Source organism: Platalea leucorodia (assembly GCF_965183815.1).
Source record: "Platalea leucorodia genome assembly, chromosome: 7".
Lineage (NCBI taxonomy): Eukaryota > Metazoa > Chordata > Aves > Pelecaniformes > Threskiornithidae > Platalea > Platalea leucorodia.
In genome coordinates, this window is record NC_138829.1 from 63,643,928 (window position 1) to 63,663,508 (window position 19,581).

General features: G+C 38.4%; 1 protein-coding gene across 1 annotated transcript in view; it reads right to left on the minus strand.

The window, feature by feature from the left end:
• Positions 1-19,581, minus strand: part of SPON1 (spondin 1) — a gene marked incomplete at both ends in the record, with an annotated part of 198,452 nt that overhangs the window by 18,426 nt on the left and 160,445 nt on the right. The window contains one exon of the mRNA XM_082317144.1: positions 12,445-12,509. Within this exon, the coding sequence (XP_082173270.1) occupies positions 12,445-12,509 (65 nt within the window). The remainder of the gene's footprint in view (positions 1-12,444; positions 12,510-19,581) is intronic.

The window sequence follows — 19,581 nt, forward strand, 5'->3', positions numbered from 1 at the left end:
AAATATAACCACATTTCACTCATCCCACTTCATTACAATGGGAAGTCACTGAGAATAAATTTGCAATTCAGATAGTTCATCAGCCTATTCCTTGTTTCAATTCTTCATGCTTTAGCTACTAGCAATTTTATATCTTTTTATTTTCAGTTGTTCCTGATGACTTGTTATCAATGAAACAGGCTTGTACAAATTTAATTATTTCTCTGCTGGAAGTTTTATTTTCCTGGATGCAGCTGTTACTGATTGAAAATCATGTTGTTGTGAATTCAGTGCACTATGGGTACAGTAATGTTGCTGTTATAATGGCAATGACTAGTTTGGGTTTTATGGCCGATTTCCCAACCATGTGTTAGCCAAGTAATGTTCACACTACTGCAGTCAAAGAACTGTTGATATTGTAAGCTATTAGCTGCAGTTAACACCATAAGCTATTTTTCCTCCCAAGAAGCCCTAAAATGGTCATTAAAGTATGCTTCGGGCAACAATCTGACACTGTCTTAGCATGATAGTTATTTAAGTTTCATTTTTAATCAGTTATTCTTTTTGAACTGTTCGTGCTATCCACTTTACTGTATGGAGAGAGACTGTACGCTCACAAATCATATTTACATAACTACTCACATGAGGGAAGTCAAGTGTATTAAATTGTCCCATATACTAAATGAACAGTTCCACACAAAAGAAGTTATTTTCACCTTGGCTTTGGAGTAAATCAACTAACATTAATGGCATTACCATGCACACTGACAGAAGAATTTATCTGTAGTATAGATATTAATTGATTTTTTTTTAAGAAAATAATCTAAAATTGAAGGAATATTGAACTTTGTGAGTAAAGATCGTGTCTCCATCGTGCCTTACAGTACTGTTATGCTTCTTCTGCAGTAGTACTGCTATTAATTTTATAATGTATTCGATATAATGATTCAATATGTAATATATTATGCAAGGGCCATACTATTCACAGTTCGGCTACTGTATTAAAGGAAAGAAAATGTCTTTCAAAAATCTGTTGTAACATCAAAACATTATTGGTGTCCAAAATAGCATTTTTTTTTTTTAGAATGGGACTGTGAGCTCCTCTGTGTGCACCTTTGACACCCCAGCTCCCCAAACACAGAGCCACCGAAGTTGCACTGTATCGCAAACGCTCTGAAGTCACTGGGTTGCACCTGCAGTATAACAAACAGTTGTCCATGTGACCTACATTATCTTCTTTTAATTAAAATAATGTCCCAGCCCTTCATACATCTTCACCTTTTCCTCACCAAAAGATTTAACAGCTGCTTGGCTTTATAGTACACTTTTCTGTTATGAGAGAGAGTTAACTACACTCACTTTTCTCTATTAAAAGAAACTTAAAGGTAATGCAACCACATGCAAGTCATAAGGTGTTCAATGGGTGAAATGCAGCTATGGAAGGATATATAAATTTGTAAAGCAAGAAAATATCTGAACCTTACTTTCTTAAAAGTACAGTGGAAGTGGAAGATAAATGCAGTGTTCAACCAATTAGGAGAAAATGCCTAACAAGTATGCAAGAAAAATGAGCATTGTAAGGAATATAAGAAGCAGCAATAAATAATAAGCTTCCTTATTTCTATGTAACCCTCTGCTGACTCTTAGTCACACTAGGTGAAATTATACATGCATGATTTATTTTTTGAATCATTAGGTGGAACAGTGTTTATAAGCAATTTGTATAATCAAATGTTAATGATATACAGCGGATAGATGATTAAAGGACTATGATATGAGCTTTTCTTATCACTTTGGAGAAAACAACAAATAAAATTTAAACTATGCCCATTACAGCTGGTTAATTGCAGTTCACTCTGTATTTTGCCATTTGGAATGCCACTTAAACCCAAACACAAATATGCGTGTTCTTTTTCTTAATTCTCAGATGGCTAGTCTGAGGACTTGATTAATTAAGCAACTGAATAATTTACTCATTTCTGATGTAAACTTTTATAAATTACATTCTGATACCAACATCAGCTATTTATCGACACTGCATTGCATGGCAGGACAGGAAATCATTTCAGCATTCTTAATGGGATAGGAAAAGAGTCACAGAACTGAAAGTGAGCAACTAATCTCAGAATTTGTTCACCCAGACATCACAGAAAACAAAACTTTTGTGGCTACATAATATTTTAAAAGGACTAAAGGTACAGTTTCATGTCATATGAAAAATTTTAAGTGGATGGATAGGAACTGGAATGACTGCAAAATTCAAAACCTCCTCTTCTCTGTTGAAGTTGATTAAAGAAAATTAGTAGGTACTTTTCAATTAATTTTAGTTTGTATGCTATGAGGAGTTTAGTGTTGTACTTGTGAATAATTCTATCAACCCTTAATAAGATGCTCTAGGAAGATTAATTCACAGAATTAACTTACAGACGTTGGCAGGTCTCTGGTCGCTAGGGCTCTGGGCATTTCATTATTTTTTATCTAAAGGCTCTCTGTTATCAAAGCTGAAAGGTGCATTGATTTGAATCTTCCCCTCTCAATGCTGATTAATATAGATTTAGCAGAGAACAGCATTTGGCTCTGACATTGGGATTACACACAGCAAACGCCTGGCTCCAGAGGAAAATGGTAAGAGAGGATTTCTGTTAGAGTTTGGTGCATAGGTGCATCCACGCTGAACCAGGTGGTGGCAGCAAGCTAATGAGCCATGCAGCACATCCTCCGGCTGGCACAGAGCATCCCCGGGATAACGGCTGGGCAAACAGGTGGGTTAATTTTATGACATGACTAAATGGACCATATTTTGGTTACGTGGATTTCCTAAACAGTTAAACAAACACTATTGGCTCTCCTTAAGTCATGTACCTTCCTGCCCTACAGAAAGTGTAGCATTCCCTACAGAAAGTGAAAGCATTTCTAGATAGGTCACTTAAGGTGCATTTATAGCATGTAGGCATATATGAAGTGGTTTTATTTTGGTGTGTTCAAGCAGCAGCTGATGGAAGACCTGGCAGCGCAGGTGTCGGTGTGGGTTTGTGCCAGGGACTCTGAACATACGCTGGGGACTAAGCTGGCCCGAAGGCTGCGCAACTGCGCTTCTCTGCTCTTTTTGCTCAGACTGGCTCAGCTGGCTCGGACCTGTGCTGTTGTCACACATGATTTCAGCACATATCGACCCTATCCAAAATGCCTTAAAAAATGTAGCTGGCATAAACTACTTAATTATTTTAACCTTAATAGTTCTAATAATGAAATGCAGTGAACCATGTCAAAATTAAAATATGATACAAGAGAATAACCAAGTTGTTGATGCTAGCCTGGTTTTACAAAAATCAGAGCAACAAGTAAACAGGGAGAAACAAAAATCTTTTTTTTTTTCCCTCCAGTAAGATCACTGATCAAGGCCATGAAACTACTCTATACATCTGTTTCTTTTTCATCCAACAGTCTCCATGTTAAGCTCTCCAAAACAAATTACTTCAAATGTAGATAGCACAAGAAGGTACTGATTTTGGATATAGCCTATAAATATTTATTAATATAGGTATTATTAAAGGAAAAATGCCAGCTTTAGTTGTGGCATGTGTGCACGTACATTTTATCCACATATGCAGTTTAGAAAGAAGTAGATAATTCGCATAGGTGGATAGGTAAATTAAATTCTCAAAGTCTCCAGATAGATAGGTATAAACATCAATTACATAGATCCTGAAAAAGATTACTTCTGAAGGATTTTCAGAAAAATCTTAAAAAGTTTCCTCAAATAACATATTTATTTTATAGGACAACACAAAAGGAAATGTCTACTTGAAATCTTAATTCTAAAAAAACACTCCATTTATTATGAATATAATACAAATGTATGTAATTTTGCCCCTTTTCCAGCACAGAGAAATTAAGCAAGTAATGGAAAATCAATTTCAACTAGATCTGAGCAAATTATCATCTCCTGTAAAAGTGTGGTTTTGGATGAACAGAAACATTGTTTCTTAAGTTGAACTCAGTAAATATCAGTCAAAAAAGGAGACAAATCTAAGTGTTTTCTTTTCCAAAATTTACCTAATTCATGCATTCTATTTTAAGTAATGTGAAGGTGTTAAAAAAAAAAAAAAAAAGGCTGAAAACCTAGAGATGGAACAAAATATTTCTGTTGGCCAGAAACAGTCTCTCTTCCAAGGCAGCCAGGGAACTGAAAAAGCTATCGTCATTGCATAAATGCCACAAAATAAAGACAGAGTGATTTCTAATTAATGAGAACATGTGACTGATCTGTATTTATTCCACACATACCCCTTCCCCATCTTACAAAGCTAGTTAACTCACTGTTTACCAAATATTTTAGCTATTAATCTCCTTCAGAGAACTCTTCTGTCTCTCCTCCCTTTTCTTGAGGGGCAAATCCTAGTGATTGCTTTCTTTCTCTGGCTAATAAATATTTAATTATTCCATGCAAAATAGCAAGGCTTGAACTAGAAGAACATGACATGTGATAGTAAAGGGCTCTCACTGTGTAGGTTGCTGGTTTGAATTTTACATTCAGAGGTAGGCATTACCATTCAACTCTTGTCAGGAGGAAAGGAGAATTAAACCTGGACCTTCCAAGTACCAGGAGAGTCTTCTCCATATTAGGGGATACCCTTTATTTTGCTGACCATATATGTGTGTGGCTAACTTAAAAGGTATACCTGAAGATCAAGCCCTTACTGATAAAACAGGCAGGGCAACAACTAAATTATGGAAGTTAATATGGTTTAGTTGTGATCTGTTGCCTAATAGAGGTCCCCTCACCCTTGTGAAAATGTAGTCAGCTTTAGGAACGCTGAAAGTTGGTTGTATTTTTATGCATTTAGTAATGTTACTAATAGCTATTTAGGTATGTAAACATTTCAGGAACTGAAAGTTTGAGAATTAGGTGTTTACAGCAAATGGTTGCCTAAATGCCTTCCAATGTCGTTTTGTAAATTAGCCTTTCTGTGAACCTCACAAAGCTTCCAACATGTGAGAAGGTCAACAGAGGTTCAGCAACACGTTGTGTTTACATGGATAATGTTTACGTTTCAGCGCTCTGCCATCTGATGAAACTGCTTAGATAATATCAGTAACATTAATGTAGTCACAAATTGTTATTATTTATTATTATTAATTGTTATTAAAGCTGTTTTCACTGCTGAAGACTTCTTTCAAGTATGCAACTGTATACGTAACCTTGGGTAGGATATTTATCAGTGAGACAACACCACATTAAGGCTGTGTGAGTTGTGAAGAGTAGAATATCAGATACAGTAAATTGAGGTCTTTAACAATGAAGCATAAGATGAGGAGAGGGAGTTACTTCGTTACATTTCAGAAGACAGTAAAGAGTTCCGTTTCTGACTTCAATGGTTCTCTATCTAACAACATCTAAGTAATCATTCAATGATATAAATATGGAAGCTACTTTAAGGAAGAGAAGTTTTGTGGGCACAAGAATTGCAGAAGATTACAGCGAAGTAAAAAAAGCAAACAGTAAAAACTTTAAGTAAAAAAGAAGTAAAATGAAAAACAAACATTGAAACCCCAAATAGATGAAATTCCCTACTCATCTGTGGCTTGGCTTTCAATTCCCAAATGCTGTAATGAAGACTCATTGATCATAGCAAATTCACTGCAGGGTAAAAACATACAACAAACATTTTTGCTCCAATTGTGGCAGAAGAATTCTGGAAGAAAGCAAAGACTGAAAGAGCTTTTCGCTCAAGAACAAAGGAAGGAAAATGCAAAAGAGTACGTCTGCATTTTTTTCTCCAGCTAGTATGATCTATCAACTCAAACATATTTTGGATCAGAGCATTTTTGTGTTTCCCATCACCTTTCTATAGAATACTCTTCATTAGATTTCTGGAACAGTTTACTTTGTTGCCCAGTTTAATCATATTATCTATCTCGATGCTGAAAACCATACTTGGGAATATCATGCCACATTTTCTGATATCCTCTCCTTGCAAGCCAGGAAAAACAGCCCTAATATCTTTGTAGTTAGAGAAAAGATATTAAAGATATGTAAAACTTGACATGGAAGGGGATTGATGGGATAATTTGTAGGGGATGATGAGGTAACCATACTAACTTATAAACTGTTTGAACTAAATGGTTCTATCCATCTGAAGCATAAAGGAATAGGCTTCCTTTTCTGCTAAGCTTCACTTTTGAGTGCTTACTGGAGTGTTTTCAGGTAATCTCCAAATAAATGCTTAAATAGACGAGAAAAATAGTAAGCTCTGCACACAGTCAAGAGGCAGAGGAAAACTACAGGACCATGACTACCCACGCAAACAGCACAGAGAGATGAAATGGAAACAGGAGCACCATAAGGAAGGAAGGGATAACTTTCCAAACTTCAAGTAGTTCAGAATTATAATAAAGAAAAATGTCTATCACTTTGATATGCATTGTTTGTAACTAAGAATGGACTAAGGAGGTAAAAAGGTTTGAAAGCCATGGTGTTTTTGCATAAAAGAAAATAAATGAGAAGAGTATGAAAAGGAATGCTTGTGAATATTTCACAAAAATGTAACATTTTAATGTCAGCTACTCTCACTATGCTACTTTCCTAGATAAAATATCTTGAATTTTTGCATTGAAATATATTGTCTATAGGTTGATCTACTAAGCCTAAAATAATTAAATAAACTAAAAAAAAAAAATTAATAATTAGAAAACACATGATGTACTTAGAAATAATTACAATCATACTGCTAGAGACCCCTATCCACACACGTTCTTTCTCCTAGCTAGGGCTGCAGACTGAAACTCTGGCAGGAAAGGAATGGGAAATAGGCAGCTAATTTATGGAGGGAAGTGAGGTCTTCTTGCCAGTTTTTTAGAATCTGAAAGGTTTTAGGACAGAAAGTTAAAGCTACGTTTTCAGTTTCTTTTTTTTTTTTTTTTCCAAATCAATATTGCCTTTTTATGTCTCAGGAAAAGCCAGAATGAACACATGAAAATACTTGGAAAGACACACTATCTGTAGCAGTATTTAATAATTTATAAGGTACTGAGTGTTTAATAATGGAATACATGACATACTGGAGAATAATTTCCATCCTATGTCTGCTCCATGTTTGTATTTATCAGTGTTAGGCTATATGTACATGGAAGTCCATATTCCAGAGTGTTGTATAGGGCTGAATGCTTTCCTGGTTTACAGGAACTACAAAAAAGTGTTTAGACACAAGAATTACCATTCAAATACTTCCCCCTTTGCCTATACTAAGAAAGAGTCATATACTTATACCGGATATATTTTTGAAATGTCAGAAACTACCCAGAGAGATGTCTATTAATGTGTGACTCCTGTCCAACTCCCCATTTTCAATTCCACTCTTTTTTTCAGAGAGCTGAGAACTGTATGGTGAAATGATATTCCTTGTTCTGATGCCATATCTTGGCTTGGAAGTCCTGCCATTTTGGAAAATCAGAGATCCACCTGAAGAATCTGCTTTCTCCTACTCCCCAACCATCACAACAAACATGCTGCATATAAAAGAAAGATACACGTATGATAATGCCTTTCCCTGATGGTGAGGAATCACAGAGGACACAGTGACCGTGAAAAAACAGGCAGCTGTAAAAACAGCAAGTGCCCTGACAACACTACGTGGCTTGGATTTCCCCACGTTAAAGACAATCCAGCTCATGCCAAGATGTGGAACTGACAGTTTCATCCATGCCCGACAACTGACTCTCCCCAACACCTCCCAAAAGGGTCCCATTTTTCTTCTTGTAACTGACTCTGCAACTCACATTATAGAGTGGGACTAACTGATCAGGATTTGTGCTTATTTTCTTCTGGTGGATTATCCTGGGAAGGTCTTACTTAGATAAAAGTGTGTGTTGAATGAAGAAGGGGGATGTCACAATAGAGATGTCTGGAATTGAAATAAAGGCATAACAAATACAGCTCCCCCCACCCCAAAGAGAAGCATCCATTCGGGGGAAGGGAATTCAAGGCAAGATTTTTAAAGGTATTAGCTCTTGTGGAATTTGATGCATACTATCTCTAAAATTGCCTTCTTTATCCCCAAATTCTTGATTATTTTACAGGTGCCGGATATGCAGATTTGGATACCAGTTGTACTATCTGTATTTGCTGTATTTTATCCTCCATGCTGCCAACGGCCGATGATTTGCAGCTGAGTATGAAAGTAAAATTTGATTCTGCCTGAAACACAGCTGAGAGGAAGGGAGCAATGAGCTGTGCTCTTGTTTATACAAGTAAGATAAGAAAAACTACTTTCATTTGACAGCATGCTGTATACTGATACCATTACACTCAAGGAAGAACGCAATCCCTGCTAGTACTTTAAAGTCAGAATTTCAGACACACAACTTGGTAATACAAACATAAGCAACAGCATAACTGTTTTATTATTTGGTCTGGCACTCCTTCTCGTGCTACCACTATTGCGCTCTCAGTTGGGCAACCATAACACTAGTTCACAAAGATCACCCAAAACTGTCTCCCGCATGCAGCAGCTAAGGAGAGTTTTTTGCATGCTGGTGCCTTGGATAAGAAACTGAATGGAGGATAATGAATATGATAGGGAATACAAGAAAAAGAAAAACAGTGAGAAAGAGCAGGCATATGCAGGAACTGAGGAGAGGAATGATAAAAGACAGTGAAGTGTTAAGTCTACAGCAGGATATAGTTTCCACAGCATTATATTGTAGTGGGAGATGACAATATGTTAAAGTGTATTAGCCTTAATTGTAATTAACAGAAAGCATTTGAGAAAACTACTTAGTGACATTATATCCTTCCCTGCTTAGGGCTGGCAGCTCGTCTCAGCCCCTTCTGTAATTTCTTGCATCTGAACTCATGTCTGAAGCTAAAGACCTCTTCTTGGGGAGGCACTTTGTGGCCATTGGATCTGCACTGAGAACTCTCTATTTTCTTCTCCCTAAGGAGAAAACCTCCCAGTTTTATCTCCCTTCGTATCTCTGGTGTCATGAACGAAAGGCTTTCGACATCACCGTCAGATTTAGACACAGACTCACACACTTCATGCCCTCAATCCATACAGAGCTCGAAACATGACTTAATGAGGTACGACTGGCCTCAGGAGTCACAGCCTCATTGACCGGCGTCAACAGAATAGAAGCAAAGACATCTAACTCCATGATGAATCCATGAGAGGTGCCCAGCCAAGACCATCCTCTCACACATTACAAGTGACCAGAGTGGAAATGCAAGGGCTCACCAGCTGCTCAAGGTGTGGGCAAGAATTAGCAGCTTCCCTTGCTACAGCCTCTGTAAGAAAAGGAGGAGATGCTGCAGTGTCTCTCGCTGTTTTGGAAAGACAGGAGGGGACCGGCAGCCCCAGGGGCAGGCGCAGAGCCCGTCCTGGCTGGCTGGTGATTACCCTGTGTGGGCAGCAGGGCTGGTGCCCAGGGCTGTGCTGGGCCTCGGTGCGTGCTCCCATCTGGTTTCTTTTCTCTTGGGTTTCCCCTGGAAGGGATGGGTCTGACTCAGCTGGTGCCTGGGACGAGCAAATACCGAGCCCATAAGTTTCCCCTCCATGACACTGTCTGCTACCACCTACGTGAATGTCACTGCACTCCAGCCCCATTAACTGTTGGTTGTTACTCTCAGATAACGTGTTCACTTGGGGTGGCAGCCTGGTGTCCGCGGTGCCTCATCCTGGACTCTCCACAACAGCATGCAAATAGATTAATACTCTTACAGCCCTCTCACAAGTTTTGGAGGTAATAGTTCCCCTCCTCCCTCTGATTTTAAGTGTAATCGCTGTAACTAACTTGGTACTGTGACTTGGATAGCGTTAGCAATAAAAATTACTATATGGCATCGGGAGCTAAACTTTGAAGTGTGAGCAGGCTGAATTTGCCAACTTTTGACACTTTAGGCCTCTGTAAATTGGCTCACTAGTATCATGCATTTTGTAAGTGTTGTAAAACACATTCAAGAAGGTTTTTAGGCTGTGGTTATTACAATACATTGTAATGCCACTTTGACACCACTATGACACCATATTATATATTAGATATATAACTAATGATTATGCAAAAGAAGGTTATTCATGACTTTTAGTCAATCCTTGATTAATAAGGTGGCTGTTATGCATAATAATAGACCAAATGTTTATCCTGAGCAGTCACTGTCCAATACTTGCACAACTCTAGGCTGAAATCCAAGAAGGACCATCCATAACAGCAAATGGGAAATTAACACCAGAAGTTAATGGCTATTGAAAATTTTGTCTTGTTTTGAAGCTTAGATTGTATTTTGAAATGGAATCAAAAAGAAGGAAATCATGGCAAAATATGATAAAAAATTATTTAAAAAGCCAAAAATCTAACACTACATGTAAAGTGAAGGAACATTTGTTAGGGGAACACTTGCGCAGCATTTGAAAGCACAAATACCAAGATTTATTCCTTTTGATGTTACCGAAAGATGAGAATTACCATATAGGAAAGGTAAGAATTGACTGGATGAACATCTGGAGGATGTTGCAGAAGCATTTGCAGGCGTGTCTGTGAAAGAATATGCCTAGAAAGTATCTGAAGTTGTTCACTCTCAACTTTTCTGTGAAGTTTCTCAGTGCTGTATTAAACTAGCTATTATGACCGGGGGCAACATATTTTAATTAGCTTTGATTTTTGTTATGTCATGTATTCAGTGTATTTGAAAGATGATGGATTGAGACTCTGCAGCAGGAGATCCTCTCTCCATCTTCCTGTGAACAAAGTACAAACCTGCTCTCCTGTCAATGCCAAAGCCTTCCAAGCACCTAGAGCAGTCAGTTCCTAGCAGTATTGTTCACTTTGATACAGAAATACCACACATAAATTTCGCTTCAGGAAAGTAACTGAAATTGCAAGGAAAAAATAAATGGCTTGTTTCAGTCAGAGACCTCACTGAAGTAGAACAGAGAACTGGAAAAAAGTTTCCATTTTAAAGTGTTAATTTGGAGTGAATAGAAAGAAGGCAGCAGGGGAAAAAATGCTATCCACAACTACTACATGGCAAACACTACCAAATCCAAATACTGAAAATTGCAGGGGAATAAGACCATAAATAAAGAATGCCATTACTGTCACCTTGGCTGACCATTTGCATAACACCAGCCAAAAAAAGCCTACCCCACAATTCCTGTGCAGAGCCTACAACTCTGTCTCAGGGTTAAAACACATTCAAGTGATGGAAAATCCATCTCGTGTTCAGGTAAGCTGCTCTGAAGGTTAGTCATACTGTTAAAGCCTTTTCCCATACCTTTAGTGAGAATTTCCTTGTCACGAATTTCCTTACAAGGGATTTCATAGCATTTTGGTTTTTTTTTTCCTAGATTAAAGAAGGATCAGCTATCAGAAATCTTTTCACTATTTAAGCTGTGCTCACCTCCTAACCTTTTTTTTTTTTTTTTTCCAGGGGGGAAGGGAATAAACTGAATAGCTTAAGTCCTAAGCTGCTTAAGAGTTTCCGTAAGCCTCTTACGGTAGGGGATGTTTTCTAAAAACTGAACTCTTTTGCAGCTTTTTTCTGACTAACCTCCAAATTTTCACATACTTTCTGAAATACAGATGACAAAACCAGACACAGTGTTCCAATAACTGCTTCCCTTATACTTTTTACAGAGGAAACAGGACTACCTGGTCCTACAGTCTTGGAGTAGATGAACTGCCCTGCTTCTCCAAGGACTTAATTTGACTCTCAGCTAATGGGGTGACCCCTCATACTGGGTTCTCATCTTTAGTCACTTCTTGTAAGTCTCACTCATTTGAGCCTGGATAATTAGTACGAACTTTGGGCCAAGCACAGATAAGTTATGCAGGGACCACCACCCCTGACACCCCCCTCCCCAAAAGACAACCAGTAAATTCAAGAGTATCCAGAAAGAAGAGTCTTGTCCTCTTTTCTGCTGAGTGCCAGAGAGCCCAGAGTTAGGATCCTGGGAAGCTAGCTAGCCGTCTCACTTGGTAAAACAACCATGGTTATACTACCATCAGGATCATGATGCTATCATAGAGTGTTTCAGATAAGGATTTTAAAGCACCAGCCCTTCAGGAGTTTTTTGTTGGTGGATTGAGGATTTGCTGTATTTACACAATGCGCTGTCACAGTGCGTGACACAGGAAGCTAAAAAATATTACATGTAGAATAGTACAATATATTTTTGAGCAAGCATTGAATAAACATTGTTCAATGAAGGCACAAACTCCATGGAATAATCCTTCTCCTGTAATAGTGAACGAAAGCATGTGAAAAATGAAAAGACGCTAAAGAGAAAAGAACAAGAGAAACAATTGTTGGAAAAAAAAAAAAAAAAGATTAAAAACTCATCTATCAAAATATTTTTAGATTGTTTCTTTACAAGAGCAAATGATTATATGAAACAATGAGTTTAGAGCAGTCCATTCGCCAACACTGAACACAAGGCTATGGAGACATACTATTCCCTACTTACTTACACATTCAGAGGTTGCCAGGCAGGCCACTGTGCTTTTGCCTTGATGACTGTTAAAACCTCGTCGCTCTGTGAAGAGACACAAAACACGAAAGTGATTGGGACAATTTTACAATGAGAGTAATATGATTTACAGCAAGTAAAAGGTACTAGATCAAACTCTGCCTCCAGGAGGCAGGAGCAGCAAGCAAAGGCAGTCAGACCTTGGGCACAGTCTCTTTCCCTTCTGCAGGAACTGAAGTGAGCTTAAAACACCAGCAGCAGTTCACAGACCATGTTATTTTTGCATCATGAGCTGAAGGGAAAGCTTTCAGAGTGGTGCACTGTGATGACAGGCATAAATAAGGAGAAGACCGTTGCACTGGGGAAATACCTCAAAGCAATATGACCAAACTGAATTTGTTCTGGTAGCACTATCACAGAAAGATAACTGTGCTGTATCCTGAGCTGTTAGTCCACATGTAGTAGTTTATTACCAAAAAGTATGTCTTGGGCTGTTGATTTTGTGACTGACAATCCTTGTGGCCAGAGGAACTTACCAGGTTAAAGCAAAGACAGAAAAATTGCTTTTAATGTGTTACAGATCCATGGGCCAAGAGGCAGGCAAAAACTAGAGGCTGCTGCTCTAGGCAATCTAACACACCCTGTCAGCATGTATGATACATTATTTATATGTAAGGATGTAAAGACTCCATGGTGGATGCACTGCAATCTCCTCCAAGTAAAGCCATTGATAACATTTTCTCTGCTCTCCACTTACGTAAAAAATACAGCGTGAAATCTATCACCTACCTGTGGAAGCCCACAGTGTGGCAAAGCATTTTACAAAGATTATTTCCTAAAGTCTGTAGAAATTCCTGCATCAGCAGTTCTAAACTTTATATTGGTACAATAAACCCAGGACAAAGGCAGGAGACCGCTAACAAGGCTCTGATGCCCAAAAGACATCTATCACACTTTTTTAGAAGCATTTTCCCCATCTCCCTTAGGAATCCACCCCAGTAATTTGCCTAGAGGAACACAAAGTTCACACCTCACTCACATGATTTCGACTGTCTTTTAAAAATATTTCCCAATTAGACTAAGAAACCCACCTCATACATTACCAGTAATTGACACTTCCAACAGAGCTGACCTTTCATTTTATTAGTAATAGTGCAATTTCCTGCTTGATAGCAATAGTTCTGATACCCCAGACTAGCTCTAGTCCATATACACCCCTGTTTAAAGAAAACAATATTCATAGGTTGTGTCTAGCCCTCTCAATATTTTCTGACTCCCTCTTTTTACCAAAGCAACGTAATTACAGCGCTGATGGGCCCTCTCTAACACACAAGGTTTTCAGTCTCGGGAATACATGTGAGATGACCTCTCCCTCAACCTGAGTGGATGGATAAGCCATTTCTTGAAAATCCTTTTTTAAAATACAGTTGCTTGGCCAAAGCCTATACTACATTAAACGTCCTGAACTAATATAGCTGAAAGTCTGACTCTATAAATGCAAGTAAGTATAAAAAGATTTAATCAAACTCCCATACAACTTCTATAGTTTGAATAAAGAGAATTTTAGGATGAAAGGGAGCAATCAAACAGCATGCAGCAGAGCTATGCCAGCAACCAAAAACACTGCAACAGGCCCTGGGTGAGCAGCAGCAGACTGAGCTGCCAGCACAACCCTCTCCCAGCCTCCCCGCTGGGCTGGGAGGCACCGAGCAGAGATACGCTCCATGCAGGAGAGATGTGTCACATCCAAGTTCATCTATGGCAACCTTCTTCTTACCTCCATGCCTTCAAAAGTGGAAGAGACAGCTTTCCCCTCAAAGTGATTTAAAAGGAAACTGATTAAATAAATGAAGTTAAACATCTAAAGTTAAAAGACATTACTTGTCTTTATCTGTCAATGGAATTTGCCTTAATTTTCAATTTTCCTTGTTTTAACATCCTAAGACTTTCCAGCCAGGCATGTCTTCATTTACTTGCCTTGAGAACACATTTGCATTCAAAATTATTAACTGTGTGTTGTGCATCCCAAAGAAAGTCTGTTATGAGCACAGATGGTTACGTTTATTAAAATAAAACAATGCTTACCTAACAGAAGTCAATAATTGTCAGTAAAATCTAAATCACTCATGTCTGAAAGCATCTTAACGTGCTATTCAAATTAAAAATGCATACCAAGAGTGGATGAACTGTGATTAACAGTTTAGTAGTAAGTGCAGAGGGAAGGAAATAAGGAACAGAGCATGGTACATTCAGACATCCCTGAAATTTTAAGGGAGGTGAAAATTCAGTTGCAGGAGCCACATTCATGGCCACATCCTGCACAGCAACTGAAAACAAACGATGCAGAATCCGGTGTTCTGATGGGCCTGGAATGAAAGCACACATCTTTGATACCTACAGCTGCTTGACAATTACACAGGATTAAGCCGCAACTTGAATTAAATCATTGTTATTCCAGACCGATATTCTAATCATGCAGTCGTCTCTATCACGCAGATTTACAATATTTTTTTAATTAAAAAATGTAACACCTACACTTATTAATGCCAGTGTATATTTACTTCTACATGCACTGATAGACAGACAGATACCCGAGTAGGTATTTTGTACACTAAAGAGTTTTCCCTGGACAAGTGTTTATGTCAAGAAGATGAAATCCTGGAAAACAATACAGTAAATCCTGCTTGCCGCCTCCTTGGGTCTGTGAGGCTGCTGCCATGTGAGGTCTGGCTGCCAGGCTTTGTGCCAGCCTGGGGGAACCCAGCTCCACTCGCCACTCGTGGTGCCACCAGCCTGCATCTCTCCAGCCTCCTGCAGGAAGCAGCCTCGGGGATTTACTCCGGAAAAGCAGCCACCTCCCTCTGCCTCCAGCCAGCTGACCTCCGCGTTTTTAAGGGAACGTGACAAACTTAAACAGCCCAGGCAAACAGATGCTATCAACCACACGAGTTCACAGACTTGTGAACAATCTATAGATAGGCAGCAATCTATAGAAAAGACACAGTGGTTGGATTATGCTGGCCAATCTCTTTACTTATAATTTATTGGCATATGGTAGAAACTGAGAGGATATGCAATGCCATAAGAGAAACCCGCAAATTAATAATATACCACTAGCTGATATAACCCAACTGCCTTGAATAACCCAATTGCGCAGCCTTTGCAGTAGAGGCATAAAACACCGCATAATTTTTATGAGTTTTAGTTAATGTTTTCTTAGGACTCGCTGTATTACATTTGTCCCCATTTTTCTCTCATCTTCATATTCCCAAAGTTTTGCTTTGATTTTTGAAGTAAACAAACTCTCAAATTCACGTCAAAATATGGCAAAAAGGACTAGGATGTTTCACTGTTGTATGTTGCAAGTTGTGTTGTCATCATTTATCTATTCGGCTGGGAAGCAATGATTCCCAAGTAATGTAAATGTTAGATTTTAAAAAAGAAAACTAGACCATTTGCAAAATGATGGAGTGTCAAAATGTTACAATGTCAGAACAAGTTAAAGGGAAGGGCACCAATGCTCTTGCTTGGAGCTGCTGAAAAACCTTTAGGTAAAGTCTGATACACACTTCTTCCAACAATAAAAGGGAAAAAAATGGGGAAGAAAACTGTCAAGCCTATGCTATGCCTCTGTGCATGTGGAAGTTGCCAAGGAGCAAATTTGGGACTACCTGTCAGGTGTTACAGAGATATACAGAGGAAAGTTGCTGCCCTCTTTCCTTCTCACGTTTAAGGGGGTTTTCTCCTTGAATACAAATCACAGAACTGATACTTGGGAATTTGCAATTGAGTTTTTGCCTAGCTTCTTTTGGGCATATCAATATCACTCCATGGCATACAGGTATGAAACTCTCCCGTGAGGGGAGCGAGGGTGTGCGGTGCCGTGCTGCACCACCGGGCAGCCCCGGCACACTGCAGTCACGGGCGGGCAGCTCCTCATGGGAGCAATATTCCCTGCTCCTCAGCAACTTGCTTGCACCAGTGAGTCTGTGAAAACGTGCTACCGTTGATGCAGCGTCTCCGCTACTCCTATAAGTACGAAGTCATGATTTAATAATTAAATTAGTATAAGCTCTCAGGAGTCTTCATGGTAAATCCCTCTGAGAAGTGTAGTCAGGCATAATCACTTACAAACTTGGTATAAAATCTTTGTAGACCCTACTGAAGCTGCTTCTTCAATTTCAGTTACTAGTTCAATTACACGATTTAAATTTCCAGTTGAAATAGAATGCACCCTTCCCTACATGCTTAGAGCTTCCTCAAAAGGCCCAGTGGAGCCAAAGTAGTTTCTAGATTGGCTTCAATATTTTTTGGATTGTGGCCTAAATTAAGACATGCAAAAATAGCAAACAATTATCCTTCTCTCCAGATCCCCTTTCTACATTTGTGCTTCAAGCTGGAGGTGGGTGGTTGACTCAATAGCTGTTCCCTATGAAAGTACTGTCCTTCAAAAAGTCCTAATAGTATGATTTTAAAAAGTTGATAATGTCTTTCTAATACAGCCAGCCTTGCTGACATTCTGAAGTTGGTAAAAATTAATCATTTACTTTACATCCATTTGTTCCTGCAATGTACAAATGAAGGCGCACACAGAATAAAGTAATTAAATGGCGACAAATAGAACCCCATGGTATGAAACCAGTTCTAAATTAGATCGTTCAGCTGTGCACTTTACAAAAGATTAAAAACATTTCCTCATCTTCAAGAACAGAAAGTGGGACATAACTCAAAAAAGCAGCATTGAAGATAGAATTTGATTTGAAGGTTTTCTCAACCAAGGAGATTTAAAACAACTTGTTTAAAGGGTAACATCCATTAAAATGTAACAAAAGCTTTCAGCAAAAGTTTTAAGTATCGTCTGAATACCTTTGGAATAAAAGAGAGATTAGTAGGATGTGGAAAGCCACGTAAACTATTCCACGTGCTCCTGCTGCTTTGTGGTAACCAATGGGATTAGTATCTTTTCTGTACTGGAAGTTATTTTATGAGTAGTCTTTATTACTATTTTTACTTTGTGTGTGCCAAATAACATTAGGAAAATGTTACTGTGCAGATCACTTAGCACTTCATAATAATGATTTGATTTGGTTCAGCTAAACAAATGACAGTGTATTATCTGACATCAAAATCAGAGTCAGATTCAATGAACTGTGGGAATGAAAAACACCTGTTTCAAGCATGAGCTTAATTTCACTCATTTCACACCGCCACTGCTTGACATTCATTTGATTGTTTTAGAACAGAAAACATTTAATTCCTTCCACAACACTCATCCACGTAGTATCTGACTGCCTTTCTATCCACAGTGGACTTATTTTCACAAGATTCTTAGAAAGTAGAAAAAGCAACGTTATCCTCAATTCACAGATGATGAATTGAAAGTCTTCTGGAAATAAACCTACATATCTGAGTTTTAAGATTGCATCTCCACTGCAGTATCATCCTTTCCCTCAAAAAATAATTTGTTATTGAAGAAGAAAGAGATAAGGTGAGAATGAAAAAGTATAATGCACAGTATGACTTCTGTGGGGAATCAAATGCTATGAAAATGAGAATGATACCGTGCTTTGGAGGGATAGTTGGGTGCTCTTAAAAGCCGGTCAGTCTTCCGTGGTGAGTATAAATAGACCTTATTCCACCTCCACTCTATGCAGACACACAGAAATCACTTTAGGATGTGAAAACCGTGTGTTCAGCATCCCTGACTTCTTCAGTTCATGAAATAGTTTCAGGCTAACAGAAGTCTTCAAAACCTCAAATTTTGGCTCCTTGTTGCTACATACACTGTATAGTTAAATGTCTTGTTACAGAATGGTGCTAGGAGGAAACATTTAAGAAATGATACAAACAACTACTGGCACAGTCTGAGAGGCCAGGTAGTCTACAAGGAAGCCTGAAGGCTCAGCACTGAAGACAAGAGGATGCTATAGCTATGCCTCTTGTGGGCTTAGGTACCTCACTCATTACTAAAAGGACATGTTTACTTGGGACTGACAGCATGAAGCCCCCTTTTGAAAGCAGACACCTTTCTTCTGAACTAGGAATGGTGGTAGTGTTTGCTGTAATACTCTACTAGTGTTTATACCTTTGCAGGTACAATTTTCTACCAAGGGGTTTATGTTTACAACTGCTTATGTCTTGCAACTGTCCCCACTGCTGAGTGAAAGACTATCTAGATGACATTGCTATCTAGTCTACTGATGAAACTACCATAGCCTGAAAAAAGGCTTCAGTTTTGGGGCCAGAGCGCAAGACTCACAGTTAGGCTTCTTGCTGGAGAAGGAGGAGTTCTGAGCTCTGGCCTATGATTTTTTTATCTAATAGTCACTTAATGCTAGAAAGATGTTATCAGGTAAGAGGGAAGTGGCTGTAATTTTAAGTATATGTACTTAAATTCTACTTAAGGTATGAATAAGGCTTCTTTGATGTCATAGGATTGTTATGATTCAATAGCATAGCTTTCCATAGAATTTAAATTGCATGATATTAATTTATGAAAAATTCAACTGCAGCAATAGATGTGCCAGAAGGTACATTACAAGACCAGAGAAAAAGTTCTATTTTACCCTTATACAAATGCACACTTTCTTTAAGGTTGAGAGAAAAATAAATACCAATCTTGTCTTTAAAGTATTAACTAACACAAAATACCTGGTTAATTAATGCTCAACACATTAGGGACTTCCATGGATATTAGTTGAAATATGGCATGTTTTCTCCTAGTTGACAAAATCTGTAGACATCTTGCCTACCTCAGTTTTACAGATGTATTTGAATAAAAAGGAGACATTGATATAGGCACATTACTGAAATTTGTAAAAACTTTAAAAGTAAAAGCAAGTAGTTGTCTGCTCTGTGGTAACAAAATATTTCTGGGATAAAAGCAGCTACATACAGCTTCGTTTGCTCTGGAGTTCATCTTCACATAAATATACACATTTGCTTTATAGTAACTGTGAATGTCATCTGCTGTAATGCACTCTGAATGGGCGTGTTTTATAAACGCCGTAAGCAATCAGCCTGCTTTGAGTCTGCCCAGGTTTCTGAGGATTTGCTGTTTATGGGGAGCATGTCAGAAGTTTCCCATAGCTATTAGCATGGTCATTACAAAATCCTACTTGCAAGGCTACTATCATGA